This window comes from Dipteris shenzhenensis, chromosome 33 (genome assembly GCF_047967505.1).
Source record: "Dipteris shenzhenensis isolate YYH24624 ecotype China chromosome 33, Dip_SZ_1.0, whole genome shotgun sequence".
Taxonomy (NCBI): domain Eukaryota; kingdom Viridiplantae; phylum Streptophyta; class Polypodiopsida; order Gleicheniales; family Dipteridaceae; genus Dipteris; species Dipteris shenzhenensis.
The window spans coordinates 42,873,238-42,892,064 of record NC_141628.1 but is presented as its reverse complement, the minus strand read 5'-3'; the positions used below and the strand labels follow the sequence as shown (position 1 = coordinate 42,892,064).

Sequence of the window (18,827 nt, the reverse complement as noted above, 5' to 3'; positions counted from 1 at the left end):
AAAAGATATTGGGTGAAGTTCAACACATACTAAGCACTATTGTGTGACTTCAGCTATTCTTCATTGGTATAAAGCCTATTCTTTCAATTTACATAATTAATCATTGGCAATAAACACATATCACTTGAATTTATTTAATTACTTATATATTGAATCACCAAATTTTTGAAAACCGTTCTTGCAGTTACAAACTCAACATAGGCTCTACCTCATTTAGAGCAACTTGGATTCTGCACCATATAGTCATAGCTTCAAGATGGCCTCCAAGATTGTTTTGAGGTCTTCCGTTGGCACTAATGAGTTATTGACTTGTTTTTAAGAGGTTGCAAATGATCCTCAAAGACTTTCCACTTGTTATCAAAGATAATGGGAATCATTTTATCTTTGATATCAAATTTGACCATATACAAGGCTTGCTCAAACGTCTCATCCCATTCAGCTTGATCATCCAAGATAAGAATTAGTCGTGTAATTGTGTCCTTGACAAGCCATAATTTCTTTGAACCAAGAATCTTCTTCATTTTAAGCTTCTAGCTACCATGACTATTGTAGTCAAGCCTGCTAAATGAAGTCGCAGTGTTCACCGTGGCTTGCATATTAATGTCTTGAGTACAGAAAAAAGAACTGTTACTGGCACTTACAAAAGAGTTGTAACTTAGAAAATAATCGCTCACATGTTCCACTTCAGCAATGCACATTGAAGAGCTGGATTTGCCTACAAATCTGATTCAAACTTTGAGATTAGAGCAAAAGGTTAATGTTCCCTTTATGCCAAATGGGAAGAGGGAGGGTGGCATAAAATACTATTTTTGGACTAGATGAGAATTTTCAACGTTTTAGAATTTGACCATAAATGCTTTGCTTGTAGAAGCTTACCTTAGGAGAGAGGGATCAATCATTAAGGTTGACATTTTTCCACATCTAGTGCTGAGTGTAAAAAATATGGTAATTCAAGACCATACCCATAGATGGGGCTCCAAAAAAGCAAGAATCGTAAAGAAGCTTTTCTAGCAAGAGACCACACATCCCAAAGAGCCAGAGGGCAAAAGAGAGAAGTTTCAACTGTAAAAGAGGACTCAATCAAGCCAACTTCAGGCAGAGACCAACATTCAATCAAACAGTTCTGACAACATGTCAAATATCAATCAAAGATGATCTTAAAGATGGTTGATAGAATGAGGAGAATCTGCAAAGAGGTTCTTTGAACAGTCAAGGTCAAGGAAATGCAAAAGAATGCAATATATTCAACAACGTAGAAACGTCTCCCATAAGACCTGGCAATCGCAACTCTTTTGGCCCACCTGGACACTGGGAATCTGAATGCAGCATAAAGAAAATAGATGATTGCATAGAGAAAGATTAGAATGTTAATCATCAACGGAATAACACTTTTTTGTCTGTACAAGGCAAATTCAAACCCCAGCAAACTAACAAGCCTGAATGGTGGTGTGACTCAAGATATCATCCATAACGTCATCATTGAAAGCGTCTCCTCAATTAATAAACTTGCCTCTCTTTTTCAAAATTTGCCTTCACCATATTGTAAAAAGTAACCTATTTTAAAATCCCCCCACATCTCCTTGTTACAGACAGACATAATAAACTTGCACAATGGCTTCTATGCAAAACCCCTATGCCATAAGTTTGGTACATGTTTTTTGCCAGATGCTTTCAGATCTCTTTTGGAATATAGAAAGATCCATTCTACTGTGAACCGTCAGAAGTTTGAAGCACTTTACATCGACCTGTCCCCGCACACATCTCACATTCCGAAATCTTCCCAGCCACTTGGCTTAGACAATGGTTTACTCGGTCTTGTAAAACATTCTGCAAAATCATGCACAATCACAAAACATATCAGCATGCCTTTAAAAACACAATTCCTGCCTTGCATTAAAATTTCAACAAGGCTTCACTTCTGTCTGTTAGCTGTGCAGATATACTTTGCAGACGCGTCTTGTGGAGTGGTCTAGACCTCAGGCTCGGGAGCCTTCAGATAGGAGGTGAGTTGCTAGCTCAACCCCGAGGAGTTTCTACCTGTGTGTTTCGTTGGTATTTGACTCTTGCTCAAAGGGCTACATCTACCGAGATCAGACATGACTTGAACTGGTTGGGGGTGTTCTGCAAGAGCGTGGCCTACACAAAAGACAATCAGAGCAGCAACATCTTCAGCATTGACCTGCACAGGAGTTGATTGACGTGGTAGGAGATCATGACAAACGAATCATCACCTGCTACACACACAGCAACACAGAAGAAGGCAGTGTATACAACTGAAGAGAAGATCAAGAAGACTTAGAGAGACTGAAGCACAAGATTGTCAGAAAGACCGGCAAGAAATCGAAGAGGACAGAAATCTTTCTGTCCACAGAATCACGCTTTTTTCATCAATGAACTTGGAGGGAAAACGTTACAGGCCTTGAAAGGCTGTTTTTTCTGCAAAAAACAGTAACTGAGGTCACGGTAAGCCTCATTGAAGGTGTTTCATTCATCTTGAGTAGTCATAAGACACCTAGCGCCTTGCCATCAGATATTTTCCCCTAGCCTCCCTAGCTTTAAGGGCTCGTGAAGACACACCTGATTCTGTGTATCTGCTCCATCATCAGGAAGCAGCCTCTTGCATTTGCACACCCTAGCTCATTGATGAGTTTATCCTCTGTATTTATAGAGTAAAACATTTTTTTCGTTGTATTGCATGGGCCCTGTTTTAAGAGCACGAGCTTCGATTCGAGGCAGAGCATCCTCATTCCTAGCCAACTTCAAATAGATGTAAGGGCTTAAGCTTTATTTCTATTTGGTATGAGTTGGTATCTGGTAAGGGCTGAAGCCTTCAAATAGAAGGGCTTAAGCCTTATTTCTATTTGGTATCTGGTTCAGTTGTACTTTAATTACAAGAGGGCACAGTACGTGCCCCCGAACACTGCCCCATAAGGAGGATATCTGTGGTCGTTGTTGCAGTCACCATGGTCGATGTCATGCCTCATGAGGTCATCGCAAGGTCGAAGGCGCATGCTCCAGTCACGTTGGTCGCCATATTCATCAAGGGGCTGGGAAGAGAAAGCTCCCACAACAATTAGATCAGCACGCTTGACATCCCTCCGCACCACTACTTCAGGAAATGTAGACATGGGATCATGGCGTTTGGCATCAGGGAGAAAATGGTGCGGAAAAGCTCTGGCAGCAGCAGCAGGAGCCATGCCAAGGGTGGAGGGAGGAGGCAAAGGGGGAGGGAGGATTGGAGAGGGAGGGAGGAAGAGCAAGGGCATAGGGGAGGCCAGCTGCATGGATGCCACACAACTTGAGAGAACTCAAGAGGACTCGCCAGCATCCCAAATTCAACGGGAACCTAAACTGTTGCTATAGCATGCCCTCTAAAGAGGGCAGTGCTAAAAAAGCTGCTAGGTGTCGTTATTTTCATATGATTAATCTGCCCTATTAAACCACACCCCACACTCACATATTTTTTTGGTAGACTAGTTAAGGCAAAATGAGTCAAACCAATGAATTTCCCCTTCCAGAGAGTGCCAAGGTTGGATGGAACCAACTATACCATCCGAAAATTTAAGCTTGAGAATATTCTCAAAGCTCAAAAAATGTGGGGTATTATTGATGGGACTGAAAAATGTCCAAGAGAGAATTTGATGAGAAGAGTCAATGCGAAAGACCTTGTAGATCAACTAGCAATGCATTATGAGAAGATGCTAATCAACAGGCAGTTGATCTTCTTCTCAACAGTCTTCTAGACTCGTGGGACAATTTTGTCACCACGCTCTCTTCCAGGAGCATCCTTCCACTTTACATCAGATATATAATTACTCATCACTGAGGAAGCCAAAAGACAGAACCGGAAGTTAGTAATCAGAAGGATACATAAAAGTAGAATACAGAATCAAAAACCCCAATTTAGCCCTAAACCAAAGCAGAACTTACTTCTTAGTGTCAACATGATAATAACACTCATCATGATCAAAATGATACGAAAAAGAAACAACCTTGCTTTTACTGTGGAAAGCCTGGTTACTTTGCTTCCAAGTGTCGAAAGAAAATGGCAGATATGACTAAACGCGGGTCTAAACCTAGTGATGAGTCATAGGCTATTGACTCTAGAGCCTCCAATCAATTCACTCCACACAAGGAGTGGCTCTCTCACGTAGAGAAAAACGATAACGACCATGTAGAATAAGGAAACTCTTAGACTTTATCAAATCAAGGGTATTGGTAATATACCAATACGAATGCTGAATAAGGATATATGGAACATACATAATGTTTTGTGAGTTCCAAGTCTAAAGAAAAACCCTCTTCTGTTAGTGCCATGACTACACAGAACAAGAAGGTGGAATTTGATGAAAGGGAATGTCTGATTTGAGACAAGGCTGATGATTTCAAAATCATAGGCAAGGAAATTGAGAAAGAAGGTCTTTATAAAGGCCTACATCTCTCAATCGTACAAAAAAGAAATCCCGGTGGCATGAAAGGTTTGGCCACTTGAACGTGCAAAGCCTAGTCATGAATAGAAAAGGTTTTGCGAATGGCCTGCTTCATCTTCGGCAGAGAAAATAATTTGCAAAGGATGTATCATGGGAAAGCACAGCCGTGAAAAGTTCCCAAAGAAAGGTTCAAGGAAACCATCAGAGGGTATGCACAGCGGAAGACTGATAGAATAGCCCAGGAGCTCACACAGTGTGCGTGTGTGGGTGGAATCACAAACTTCTTTACTTAATGTGCTTTACATAGGTGTACTGTGCAGACTAGCAAATAGATAGTGAACCAAGCAAGATATAGAATCCACCAAAACAATATAATTTTGTCCAATTTATAGGGCAATCATGCCCCGAAACTGGCTGACTTTGCTGCCTTGAGTTCGAATGGTCACCTTCCCATCTATAAGCCCCCATATGAGGAGAGCATGGGGGAGGTAGACCTGGAGAGAATGGGGCTGCCACATGGGCAGCACAAAGCTATGGAATCCACATGCAAAGGGAGGGCCTGGCAGAGGCTGTACAATGGCGAAACATGGCGCAATTGGAGGCGCAGCATGGCGACCTGCTTGAGCAGGCTTGTGCGCAGGGTTAGTGCCTGCAGCAGGTCCTGAACATGGTGCGCACCTGTACGGCTGCATGGCGGGGGTCTATGGGCAGGTATGCAACCTGCAACAGGGTCTCCAGCAGCAACAAAAGGGCAACCTAGCAGCAGCCCAAAAGGGCCTGTCTAGGGCCCTTATATAGGGCTGGTTGGACCAGCCAACTAGGTTGGCCAGCAAGCAGACTGGTCGGCCAGTCTGGTCGGCCAGGATGAGGCTGGCTGGTCGGTCCATTCAAGGGGACCTTGTGCCCTATAAAAGGAGGGCTTCCATGCCCTCATTTCATATCATTTGGTGCAGCACTTCAGGGAGCAGGAGCAGCAGACCAGCAGCCTATGAGCCTACATCCAGGAGGACATAGAGGCTGGAGAGTTGCAGACTTAGCTCAGCAAGGTGCTGCCCACCTAGGCTGATTGACAGGCAGTAAGGTGGACAGGATCACTATAGACAAAGAGTCTACATTTGCTTGAGGTGGAGCACGTGAGCTCAGAGATCTAGAAGTGCTTGACATCTAGTAGGAGAACCTTTTGGTATTGTATCCTGTCCTACTTTGTGGACGGACAGAAATATAAAGAGTTGCTTCTATATTTGTTTCTGAGCATTGTCTATTTATTGGCTTGCACATCTTTGCACATTAAGTTAAGAAGTATGTGATTCCACACCCCACACGCACACTGTGTGAGCTCCTGGGCATTACTATCAGTCTTTGTCATCTTGCTTCAACAACGTGTATCCACTTGCTTGGTAATATTTCTTTTTGTTTTTCAATAGTATGCTTATTAAGAAATGAAATGTTTTCCTACTGTTCAGTTACGGTCAATGGGGACTAGGTGTAGCATTTGAGAGTGGACCCCCTTGCTTGGGGTTATGGGCATTAGTGACCCACAAGAGTGATGGCCTGCCTCTCTTTGAGAGGGACATCTGGAAAACACACCCCACCTGAGTACCCAAACATGGGACCAATCAAATGCACAGATTGCATACTGACCTAGGAACCATTCAAGAGAATGTTCCCTGAGCTTTGGGTGTGGGCCTGGCAGCATGCCAAGAGTAATGGAGATACAAGATAAGACCACAAACAAATTATGGCTCAATTATGACCTTAGAGTACGTCAGTAGATAGTCCAAACTGTTAGGAACCCGTGGGTGCGATCCGAATTGAATTCTGACAACTTTAAAACTTTAGGGTTTTGGGAGTGACACGTGGCAGACTGCCACATGGAATCTGAGCTGGCAGGTCAGTCCACCTGTCCCACACATGTGGCAGCATGCATGGCAGGTGGCAGGGCATGCAGGCCAAGTGTCTGGTCCCAAATTTGGTAGATTTGGGGCAGGTTGTGGGCTGTCCTCTTTGGGACTGCAGCCCACCAAAAATCTGGGACAAGTGTCCACCTTCCAGTCTGGGCCTTGGGGCGGGGGGGGATGAACCTATAAAAGAAGGCCTCTCCGCTTCATTCCCTACATGAAAATTCGTCACTTTTCTTCTCCCTCCTTTTGGTTGATGCAGCAGAACCTCTCCGGCTCCTTGGGTGCAGCCAGCTTCTCCCCAGACCATTCTCTCACCTCAGCAGCACTTTCTCTCTCTACAGCAGCACACTCTCTCTCTACAGTTCCAGCCCCTCCTCTCCAAAAATATGCCCCCTCTCAGCTCTTCTGGAACAGCAGCAGCATCCTCTCTCCTTCTCCTAGCCTGGAGCAGCCACAGCCCCTTTCTCTCTCCTACTGCAGTCTTTCTCTCTCTACTGTTCCAGCCCCTTCCCCGTGCAGAAATCTGCCGTTCTCTGTACCTCTGGAACAGCAGCAGCTCCTCTCTTACATCCCCTCCCTTGGGATCAGCATTGGCTCTCTCTCTCTACAGCTATCACTCCATAAAGTCTTTCTCTCTCTAGCCTACAAGCTGTTTTTCTAAGCTGTTCTCATTCCAAACCTATTTCCACACTCTCCTCACCCAAGGTAGCTTCAGAGGCATCAAGGACTTCATCTACAAAAGGGTCAAGTCACGAAGGGAGTTTGTATTGTCAAGTCTATCTCATTTACAGCACTATTTCATGTTGTTTCTACTATCTTTCTAGAAACTAGTGCTTGCCTCTAATGTTGGATGTAAGTGGTGATTCTTGCAAGCTTCTTCCTTCTGGATTGGGCAAGCCAAGAGTTGAAACCTGAGCTTGAAGTCCTCCTTTCTGTTGTCTACCTTGTACATATGCTCTTGAGTCTTGTATCTAGGTCCTAGGCTTTCACTAAGTTCATCAGTTTGGAAGGTGCATTGCACCTTGGTCTTGTTGGGATATCTCAAGGTGTATGCCTCAGGCACACCTTGGTTTCTATGTGTGAGTGCTAGAGGCACAGTTAGTGCCCATAAGCACAGTTAGGTGGTGGAAAGCCACATAGGATGATTGAGAGAATCTAGGAGCAGATTGAGGAGATGATTGTGGAGCTCTGAAGTCATCAGTGATGTCAGTGAGCATGTAAGAGGTGCCTACATAAGGACCTCACTCTTCTTCATTCCAAAAATGCAAGTATTCTGAATTTGTGTCCACTCTACTCTTTCCTTTCAGTTTACCAACAGGTCTTGTATATCTCCATTTTCAAGAATAAAGTGAACTTGGATAAGGGGGAGGGCGGTCTTGGCCCCTCAATCATATTGCGATTTCCAATGATGTCACTTTGTGTTTAAGCTGTATAAATCTTAATTCCAGCTTAATTGCAATCTCTTAAGTTCAAGTATATGTGTTTGGCAACTCGCAATCATTTCATTCAAACGCCTCTGCAAAATCCGTTGTCTGAATTGATAGAAAGCACCGAGTAGTTTACAGTCTTCCACTGTGTGTACCCTCTGTTGGCTCATTTCTAACATGGTATCAGAGCCCAAGTAGGAGGCTCACAGGTGTGGGAGCCTAAAGGCAAGGACCTTGCTGAAAGACGACCCTGATTCAGAAGCTCTTGGGAATCAACTTCCACGACTGGAGGACAGTGCCCTTGCAAGAAGGAGGGTGACTCAGGTTCAGTCCGGTGCGTTCAGACTTCTGGTCTACTGAAAATTGAGTTTGGTTGACTTTGATGTGTGATATAATAGCAGAGATGTCGATTGCGGAGAGGGGACTCGTAGGCCACCTAGGCGAACGCAGCAGAAGTCTCAGAGATATCAGCCAGAGTCGCAAACCCCCTAGGTAGAGCCTTCAGAGGGTAGATGGACTAAGGTGGGGAAAAAAAAGAGGAGCAAGTAGGTCAGAAAGAATCAATGACATCACGCCAATCGTAAGTGGCGAGCACAAACAGCTACACAGTCACAGGGAGATCCGATTGGAGGCCCACAGGTATCAGTGATCCGGAGAGGGAGACATCGACCTTAGGACATCCCTCAGGCCCCTCTAGAGGAGAGACTTCTCGTTCACCGCAAAAAACCCCATCGCAGCCAGAGCCGACGCCAAAGACTCTCAGAGTACCAGTGCCCACAGCCTCTCTAGCCCACCCCCCTGCAATCTTGGAGGAGGAGCAAATGAAATCACAGATGCACAATATGATCTTCACAATAACGAAATTCAAAAGACTATTGTATTACTCCAAGGATGCAATCGACTCAAACTATCAAACAACAACTCATCCCTATGGGGCTTGTCACTGAGTTACAAAATATGACGACGACTATGGACCCTAGAACATGTTGGGGTAAAGGCACATTGCCACCCCTTCATTAAAGATAGGACATCTATGACTGTCTTAAGACAGTCATAGGGTAAAACCTAATCCTAATAAAACTAATGAGTTTGTGGTATGGCTCATCACTTCACACCCGCACATTTGAGTCTCTCTCTCTCACACTCTCTTCCCCTTTGCTCTTCTCCCTGCTTCCTTCCCTCTCAACTGGTATCAGAGCCTTACTTCCTCTCTACCCCTGCCTACCTCTTGCTCTACCCCCTTGGGACTCGTGCCCTCAGGCAGCGTGGCGGAGCTTGGCATTGCGCAGGCAGCACGGGCTGCAGCGGGGCAGTGAGGGCGCATCGCGGGCTAGCGGGACAGCAGAGGCGGCGCGCAGGTGTACGGACGTACGTCGTCCGTACATCCGTACGGACAGGAGTCGCCCGTACAGCCCCGCGGGCTGCAGCAGATCTGCGGGCAGCAAGGCGGCGCGCACGTGTGGACGCCGGCAGCGTGAGCTCAGAGGCAGTGCGGGCTGCAGCGGCAGCGCATCGCGCAGGCGCACGTGTGGGCGCAGGCCGCGCGCCTTTTCGCGCGCCGTACAAAACAGTACGGACGTACGGCCGTCCGTACTGCCGTACCTACAGGGAGCTGCATCAGGGAAGAACTTTCGGAAAATTTTTTTTCTCTCTTCTATGATTCCGTACCCTGCACACGTACACAGGTACAGCAGGTACATTGCTGCTAGTACAGAAAGTACAGCAGATATTGGGATTTATGCATCTGACAGAGTATATATGCTTTTACTGGGTTTGAATCTCAGTTTACGGGTGAGCAGATCATAGGGCTTTTGCCCAGCAGTTGATGCTTTGTATGCCTTGAGGTAGTGTGGTGTCAGAGTGCACACATTTGTCTCGATTTCCGCAGTGTGGAGGTGACATTTTCTTGCAGGTCACATTTCTTGTGCAACACTCAGAGAACCTCAGTTGAGCCACGCTTGGCCAGGGCGCATCGAGTTTACTCGGTCCCTAACTGTCCATCGTTGACAGTGCTCAAAAGGTTCCTCATTGAGTGTTTGTACGTTGGGATCTGTGTATGTCATTTCTACACAGGGCACTATATGCATTACACTGTTGGTTGATTTTGTCAGAGAGATTTTCACATTGCATGCTACCTCAGTGTTGAGGTGTTCTTCACTTGGTTCAGGTGTCAGATCAAGGGGCTTTTGCCCAGATTTTGTTTGAGAGCACTTGGGTTACCGACAGAGATCTTCACATGCATATTATCCCCTTGGCAGAAGGGTGATTGCTTGGGATTTATCCCATTTTCTGTTGCAGGTTTTGTGACAGGCTGAAGTGTCAGATTTTTTTTTGGTGTATGCCAAGTGGTTTATGCATATTAAATCAGTGCAATACCTCATCTGAGGTGGGAGAAGTGATCAGGACAGCAGTGTTTGTGCTTTGTCAGCTGATGATGCACTGTTAAAGCACTTGTGGAGCAGCTGCAGCATTCTGAAATTACTGTTTTTTATGCCTATTTGAGCACGGTATAGTGTGTCAGAAGGTACAGTAGCTGGAGGGAATTTTCTGTTTTGCTGCAGATTTTCTGACAGTAAAAAACAGCACTATTGTGAGTGCTGTTGGCTCTTGATAGAGCAGGTTTTTTTTTCTGAGAAATCAGAATTTTATTCAGTCTTTCTTGACTTACAGGGAGTCAGGTACTTTCCTTATCTGATATGGCATCAGGGGAAAGTGAATCATCAATTCTGAACATAAAGAAATTGGAAGAGGCACACAATTATGCATTATGGGCAGAACAGTGTTTGAATGTACTTCTGTTAAAGAAGATTTCTAAGCCCATAAGGGTGAAGGGTGTCAAGCCATCTGACATGACAAATGATGACTGGGAAGAGCTTGATTTGTCCGCAAGGGCAGCTATCATGCTTACTATTTCTGATACTCTTGTGTTCAATGTTCAGGCTGAAAAGACCTCTTATGGCCTATGGCAAAGGCTAGAAGAGTTGTATGCCCAAAAGAGCTCAGCCAGTAAGGTTTATTGGTTGAAGAAGCTGGTTGATCTTTGCATGAAGGAAGGTACAGCTATGACCTCACACTTGAGTGAGTTCAATGCCATCTTTACACAGCTTATTGCACAGGGATTGAACCTTGATGAGGAGTTCAAGGCTACTTTCTTGTTGTGTACCCTCCCTGAGAGTTGGGACACTTTCAAGACCACCCTATCAAATTCGAATGTCACTCTTATGTATGCTGATGTAGAGAGCTCTCTCCTTATGGAGGAGATGAGCAGAAAGAATAATGCGAGCAGCAAGCCTTCAAATGCCTTGCAGGTACAGGATAGAGGCAGGACTCAGCAGAAGGGGAGATCTGCTAGGAAGTCCAAATCCTGCAGTCAGTCCCGTGGCAAAAAGGATATTGAATGCTTTTATTGTGGCAAGAAGGGACATGTGAAGTCTAAGTGCTTCAAGTTCATACGGGATCAGAAAGCCAAGTAGGCTGAAACAAAGGATGCAGGCAATGGAAGCAAAGGCAAAGGCAAGGCCAAGGCAGATGACTTGGATGCAGTGAATGTTGCAGCAGAGGACAGTGACAATGACATACATGATGTTTTATGCTCTTCTGCTGTAATAGCACATACTTTGGTTATTGATGGCCATGACATGCACACCTGGCTCTTGGACTCAGGTGCTTCCTTTCATGTTACTCCTCATAGGGAGTGGTTTACTTCCTACACAGGTACTTATGGAGTTGTTCATCTTGGGAACAACTATGCATGTCAGATTGCAGGGATTGGCAGTATACAGATAGTGTTCCCTGATGGACGCACATTTATGCTTGATGGTGTTCGCCATGTGCCGCAAATCAAGAAAAATCTGATTAGCACTGGCTTATTGGATGACAGTGGTTACCACACCACATTTGGGGATTCCAAATGGGTGATTACTGATGGCCAGGTTGTAGTGGCTGAGGGTTTTAAGAGTGATACCTGGTACCCTCTTTATGTTTCCAGTGTGGGTAATCATGTTGTTGCCATAACCGAGCTGCCAAAGGTTTCATTGTGGCATAGCCGGTTGGGACACATGTCTGTTAAAGGAATGCAAGAACTGTCACGTTTGGGTTATCTGCCGTCTCTTTCTTTTTCAGATTTGCCTACTTGTGATCATTGCATATTTGGCAAGCATTCTGTGACTCCTCATAAGAGGAGAACTCCCCAGAATAGAGCACCGCTTGATCTAGTGCACACTGATTTGTGTGAGATGCCACAGTTATCACTAGGGGGTGCAAAATATTTTATTACTTTCATTGATGATGCCACACGCAAAGTGTGGGTCTATTTCTTGAAGCATAAGGGCGATGCCTTAGATGCTTTCAAGAAGTTTGTCGCTCAGGTTGAGAATCGGACAGGTCGTAGGCTGAAATGCCTCAGATCCGATAATGGGGGTGAGTATGTGTCACATGCTTTTGTGCAGTTTTGCGAAGCTAAGGGCATCAAACAGGAACTCACAGCCAGCTCATAATGCATCTCAAAATGGTGCAAGTGAGCGGATGAATCGAACTATTCAGGAGAAGGTTCGATGTATGTTGTCTTATGCTGCATTACCCCATGGCTTTTGGGCAGAAGCCGTGCAAACAGCAGTTCACATTATTAACAGGTCGCCAAACAAGGATTTGGAGTTGAAAGTACCAGAGGAGGTGTGGTCTGGCAAGCCACCTTCATATAAGCACTTACGTGTATTTGGCTGCGAGTGCTTTGCTCATGTACGCAAAGAACTGCGCACCAAACTGGATCCAAAGTCTATCAGATGCATCTTTATGGGTTATGGTGACAAAGGTGAAATGGGGTACAGGTTATGGGATCCCGCTAAACGGAAGATTATACGCAGCAATGATGTCATCTTTAAAGAGGATAGTGTACACAAGGAACCCGTGCAACCTGTGGAATACAGGAGGGTTATTTATGATGATGTTGGACAGCAAAGAATGCCCATTTATATGCAGCAGCAGGCTGCTGCAGATAACCCTGTTCAAGAGGGTATACATGCTGAAAATCAGCCACATAATTTTACCAATGATGCACCACTGGATATGCCAGCAGATGGGGCTGTAGAACAGCCAGATATGGTGGTACAGCCACCCGTCATGCATGACGAACAGGCTGGACAGCAGCCTAATCCGGAACATTTTGTTAGGAGGAGCACCCGTGTACAACGGCCTCCTGCCAGGTTTGTTCCAGGAGCCAATAATGTGGCTGATTTTATCATGCTGACAGATTGTGGTGAGCCTTCCAGCTTCAAGGAAGCTATGGGAAGAACAGAGAAAAAGAAGTGGGAGAAAGCCATGCAGTCAGAAATGGACTCCCTACTTCAAAATGATACATGGGACTTGGTGCAGCTACCTGCAGGCAGAAAGGTTTTGCCATGCAAGTGGGTTTACAAAGTCAAAGTGGATTCAAATGCTTTACCGAGGTATAAGGCCAGATTGGTTGCCAAGGGATTTAAGCAGGAGAAGGGCATTGACTTTGATGAGATCTTTTCCCCTGTAGTCAAGATGACTACTTTGAGAGCAGTGTTAGCTCTTGTTGCTCATGACGACATGGATTTATGTCAGATGGATGTGAAGACAGCTTTTCTTCACGGAGATCTCCATGATGAGATCTATATGAGTCAGCCAGAGGGATATGCTGTTAAAGGGAAAGAGCAGCTTGTGTGTAAGCTCAAGAGGAGCTTGTATGGACTCAAGCAGACGCCAAGAGAATGATACAAGAAGTTTGATGCCTTCATGCAGTCCCCAGGGTATCATAGGTGTGAGACCGATCATTGCTTGTACACCAAACGGGCAAAGGATGGCAGTTTGATGCTACTCATTCTATATGTGGATGACATGCTTATTGCCAGTAAATCTCAGCATGAGATTAGTGCTTTGAAGAAACAACTGCATAAGTCTTTTGACATGAAAGACTTGGGTGATGCAAATCATATTCTTGGCATGCGGATTACTCGTGACAGGTCCAAGGGACTTTTGTTTCTGTCACAGAAGGAGTACATTGACAAAGTACTGCAGCGGTTTAACATGGAGGGGGGGAAGTCTATTAGTACCCCGTTGCCTCCACATTTAAAACTCAGCAGTAAGGACAGCCCCAGATCAGATGATGATAAGGCTGAAATGGCCAAGGTTCCGTATGCATCTGCAGTTGGTTCTTTGATGTATGCCATGGTTGCCACTCGTCCAGATATTGCTTTTGCGGTGGGAGTCATCAGCAGGTATATGGCAAATCCAGGCAAGAGGCACTGGGAAGCAGTGAAAGGTGTCTTGAGGTATCTCAAGGGTACCAAAGACTTGTGCATATGCTATGGTAGGCAAGATGCATTGGTGCATGGTTTTACAGATTCAGACTATGCAGGGAATGCAGATAACCGGAAGTCTACTACCGGTTACATTTTCACATTTGCAGGAGGTGCTATATCATGGGTGTCTCGGTTGCAGAAATGCATTGCACTGTCAACCACTGAAGCTGAATATGTTGCAGCCACTGAGGCTTGCAAGGAAGCAATATGGCTTACTCGGCGGCTGGTGGGAGATTTGGGCATTACAGGAGATATGCCAGTTTTGCATTGTGATAGTCAGAGTGCTATCATGTTGGCAAAGAATCCGGTCTTTCATCAAAAGACCAAGCACATAGATGTGAAATACCATTTCATCAGGGAGGTACTGGAAGACAAGCGACTTGAGTTTGTGAAGGTGCATACTGATGATAATCCTGCAGATTTGCTCACTAAGAGTTTGCCTACAGAGCGGTTTGCACATTGCCGCCACATCATGGGATTAGAATGAGACCATTCTTATTTTATGGTCTTGTATACAGTAACTGTATATTGCTGTAATTTTTATTCTTTTCTCCCCTTTAGGCACATTGGCCTTTAGGTGGGAGGTTGTTGGGGTAAAGGCACATTGCCACCCCTTTATTAAAGATAGGACATCTATGACTGTCTTAAGACAGTCATAGGGTAAAACCTAATCCTAATAAAACTAATGAGTTTGTGGTGTGGCTCATCACTTCACACCCGCACATTTGAGTCTCTCTCTCTCACACTCTCTTCCCCTTTGCTCTTCTCCCTGCTTCCTTCCCTCTCAGAACACAGAGCAGCTGCTCTATTACAAGACTTCTCAATCTATCTGCCCTAGAAGACTAGCGACTCAATCTAAAGACTCCATGACCGACTCTCATCATGAGAGCTTGGACAAAAGGACCGACTGCATCGTAGCTCTCCAAATTTGTAGTACCCATGCACACGGGTGATGCCGCCTCAAAACCGTCTGTTGTAGTCGCGCCACGTGAAGACCATGCAGTTTACGTTCTTCTTGACCAATGCGTAATCATCCATGTGCTTTATTAACTGAATTAGCCAATCATAGTTACCATGCGACATATCTCGAACCTTTGATCAATTCTACTATCCCATGAGGGCGTGAACCATGCAAACAAACCCAACATACCCTCCCACGACTAAAATGGGAGACAAACAATCGAACTAAGGTAAGAGATTTCTAGGCATCATAGCCTAAGAGAAAATTGTATAGCATTGTAGCTAGACACTGGCATCATAGCCAAGCAACTCACCATATCCATCACAAAGGTATAGCTTGGCTTTAGAAAGCCCAATCCTGATCAAGCAGGTCGTCAGAGATAAAGCCCGCCACTTCATCTTGTCGTGGATGTCCTTCAGTAGCACAAGCAGTGCTTACTTGTCTTCGTCTCGCCTCCTCATCCTTTTGTTTTTTATTGCAAAATCTCTCTATATGGCCAAGCTTTCCACAATAGTAGCGAGCACGCTTATCTTTGGTTTGAACTCATCTATCTTTCACTGCATATGTAGTACCTCCAGTGAATGTATCCTCTTCATGCTTTTCCTCAACCATAAGAAGTCCTACATAGTCGATAAAACCCGCCTCGTCATCTAGACGTAGGATGCGTGCAATCTCGGAATATTTAGAGGGGAGGCTTTTCAAAAGAATTAGTGTCTAGTTTTCGTCTTCTGTCTTTGATCCAAGATCTTGGAGCTGCTTCAACACGGACTGCATACGGTTTAAAAAGGTGGCGAGATCCTCACTATCATCCATTCATAGATCATATAACTGTTGTTTCAAATTGGATCTAGAATGACGCATCTTAACCCCAAATAGTGCCTCAAGTATTACCCAATTCGCTACAGCAGACTTTGACATATCAAGGTGGTGGAAATAGTCCTCTCCCAGAGCATGACCCATCATGCCCATGGCTTTGTCACTCTGCTTCCTCCAAGCTTGTTTCTTCGCTTCTCCATAACTTGGCTCCTTCTCTGTGCCAGACACCTCGTCCCATAAACCCTTCTGCATGTACCATAGCTTGGTGGAGAGTTGCCATCTTGCCAAGTTCCTCCCGTTAAATCTCACAATCAAAGCCTCAGGATTAGTCTTTTTCACCGACTCCATAGACTTGTGCAACGATAGCCAACTGGTCTTGAAAACAAGCCTCTGCTGAAATATCTAGAGTAGATCTTCTCCTTCGAATACTCTTACTCCTCGGTGACCTTACTCCTTGTGGAAAAACAAACAACTCAGTGACGGATCGTTTCAACATGCATGCTAAGCTCTAAGTCTCAGACCAACTCACAAACAGCTCTCTAACCCGCTCTAAAACCAAATGAAGGCTTTAATGAAATCACAAATGCACAATATGATCTTCACAATAATTGAATTCAAAAGACTATTGTATTACTCCAAGGATGCAATCGACTCAAACTGTCAAACAACAGCTCATCCCTACACGGCTTGTCGCTAAGTTACAAAATATGACGACGACTATGGAGTCTGGACCCTAGAACACAGAGCAGTTGCTCTATTACAAGACTTCTCAATCTATCTGCCCTAGAAGACTAGCAACTCAATCTAAAGACTCCACGACCGACTCTCATCGTGAGAGCTTGGACAAAAGGACCGACTGCATCGTAGCTCTCCAACTTTGTAGTAGCCATGCACACGGGTGATGCCGCCTCAGAAACCGTCTATTGTAGTCGTGTCACCTGAAGACCATGCAATTTACGTTCTTCTTGACCAATGGGTAATCATCCATGTGCTTTCGTTGAATTAGCCAATCATAGTTACCATGCGACATCTCGAACCTTTGATCAATTCTACTATCCCATGAGGGCGTGAAACATGCAAACAAGCCCAACAGCCTTGCCTTGGCACTTGGGCACTACTGTAGCCAAAGTTTGGCTTGGACAGTGGAATTGCGTGTGGGGCAGAGCACAAGGGTGAGCCCTTGTTGTATGTACAAATTTCATTCCTAAAAAATAAATAAAGCGCCAAGTGTTTGGGGCTAGTGTGGTGTCTTGTACTTGGTTTCATTGAGCAGGGGCACTCTAGCCTCCATCCAGTTATTTCTCAAATTGTTACTAAGTGGTATTGTTTAAAGTTAAGTGGCTGGAAATGATGCAATGTGGCTGTGAATAATGAATATGTAATGATAGTTAGGGTCTACTGCCCTTTAGGAAACTGAAGGCCAGTTACACCTCAGCAGCAGGTCAGCCCTCTAGGCAGCCATGACTCAGCTTCTTCCCACAGTTCCGAGAAGCGGGGTCACGATGATGAGTTTGCGGGCCTTTGCATGCGTGCTGGGAGGCCGCTGCTGCGTGAGTTCTGGTGGTTGGGGCCTTGGAACTATTTGGAGATTCCGGATTCTTACCCCATGCCATGGGAGTTGACCATTTTGGTCCTACAGCCCCGTAAAGGGGGCATCAGTGCGGTAGGATCGCACACCCACTTGGTTCAGATCCTCCATTTAACTTCCACAGATGTGGAGAAGTGGACACCAAAGCTCTTCAGCGCGATGATGGAGCATCAGATATACCAAATGATGGATGAGTGGATGGGACCTCAGGGCATGGACCTCTGGCTCGCTCACGGAGGTTCTGCGTACTTCCAGCTTGGCTTCTCTCCAGCGAAGCTAGGGTCAGGCCTAGCTATAGCAATGATCCGCCTGCCATCGGAGACGGTTCTTGCCTTCAGCAGTGCACTGACCTCTTCGGCATAGATGTCTCCTTCATGCAGTACTGCCGTCGATGCACGGACACAGGTTACTCTCCCTCCAAACCTCCGGCAAAGTCGCTGAAGTCAGGTTTCTTAGAGCAAGCTCCCACGCACAGGTGAGCCTTGTTCATTGCCAACCCTTCCCCATGAGTTTGACTGTGATGAGTATGCATGGCCTTCATGACCATGCGTGCAATTAGCTGCAGTACCTAATTCTCCGTCAGGAACTACAGCGGGCTCTAGTAGGTGGACTAGTTGACTTTCTCTTGATTCAAGAGCACATGTTTTCCGCAACAAACATCACACGCTGTCACCGTATTCTCCTTGGGAGGGGCCTAGAGATTTGGTCCCCAGCAGTTGGCAAGAGCGGCGGGGTCTGCATCTCAGTATCCCAAGCAGTAGCCTAGACATTTTTGCGCATGGCGAGCTCATTCCGAGCTGCGCAATTTGGATGGGCCTTCAGGTGGGAGAGGCTTAGATTGGTGTCTTGAGCGTGTACGCACCCACTTGCAGACAGCACCGCCCGGCTTTCTAGCGACATCTCACAGATTGCCTCTGTCACGATCTGTGACGTATTCCTTTCTCTATATCTAGACTTATGGATGGTTTGATGAATGGACACTTGTGGAAGGGTATGCCCTTTCGATGGGACACTTCCTATGAGGCACAACCCTTCACAAGAGACATTCTATGGAAGAGACTTCTATTGTAATGTACCCTCTCATCAAGGGTCACACCCTTCACAAGGGGTACACACCTCTTCTTGCACATACACTTTGGAGTACACACCTTTTCATGTGTGACTCTTCACTCTCTATATAAGAGAGGCCCAATTGTATGGATGACACACTACAGATACTACAGACACTCAAGCAATACAAATACTCCTTGTTCTCTGCTATTTCAGTCTCCTTTCTCTTCCTTAGCACATTTCTAAATATAGTAAAACTAGGATTTCTTACAGTGGTATCAGAGCAAATTTCGCTCCTGCCTGTAGGAAATGCCCCCCACCTTCTAGCGCC

At 45.4% G+C, this 18,827-nt stretch overlaps 1 protein-coding gene across 2 annotated transcripts in view; it reads right to left on the bottom strand.

The window, feature by feature from the left end:
* Positions 1 to 1,381: 1,381 nt before the first annotated feature.
* The window catches only part of LOC147880138 (sirohydrochlorin ferrochelatase, chloroplastic-like), a 29,482-nt gene continuing 12,036 nt past the window's right edge, over positions 1,382 to 18,827 (bottom strand). Inside the window, exons 5-6 of one of the 2 annotated variants that reach the window (XM_087371831.1) lie at positions 2,038 to 2,136; positions 1,740 to 1,827 (exon numbers count right to left, since the gene is read on the bottom strand). In XM_087371831.1, the coding sequence (XP_087227957.1) occupies positions 2,068 to 2,136 (69 nt within the window). In that variant the 3' untranslated portion in view covers positions 1,740 to 1,827; positions 2,038 to 2,067. Of the gene's footprint in view, positions 1,828 to 2,037; positions 2,137 to 18,827 lie in introns of both variants that reach the window. The other variant, XM_087371830.1, reaches the window with a different exon arrangement.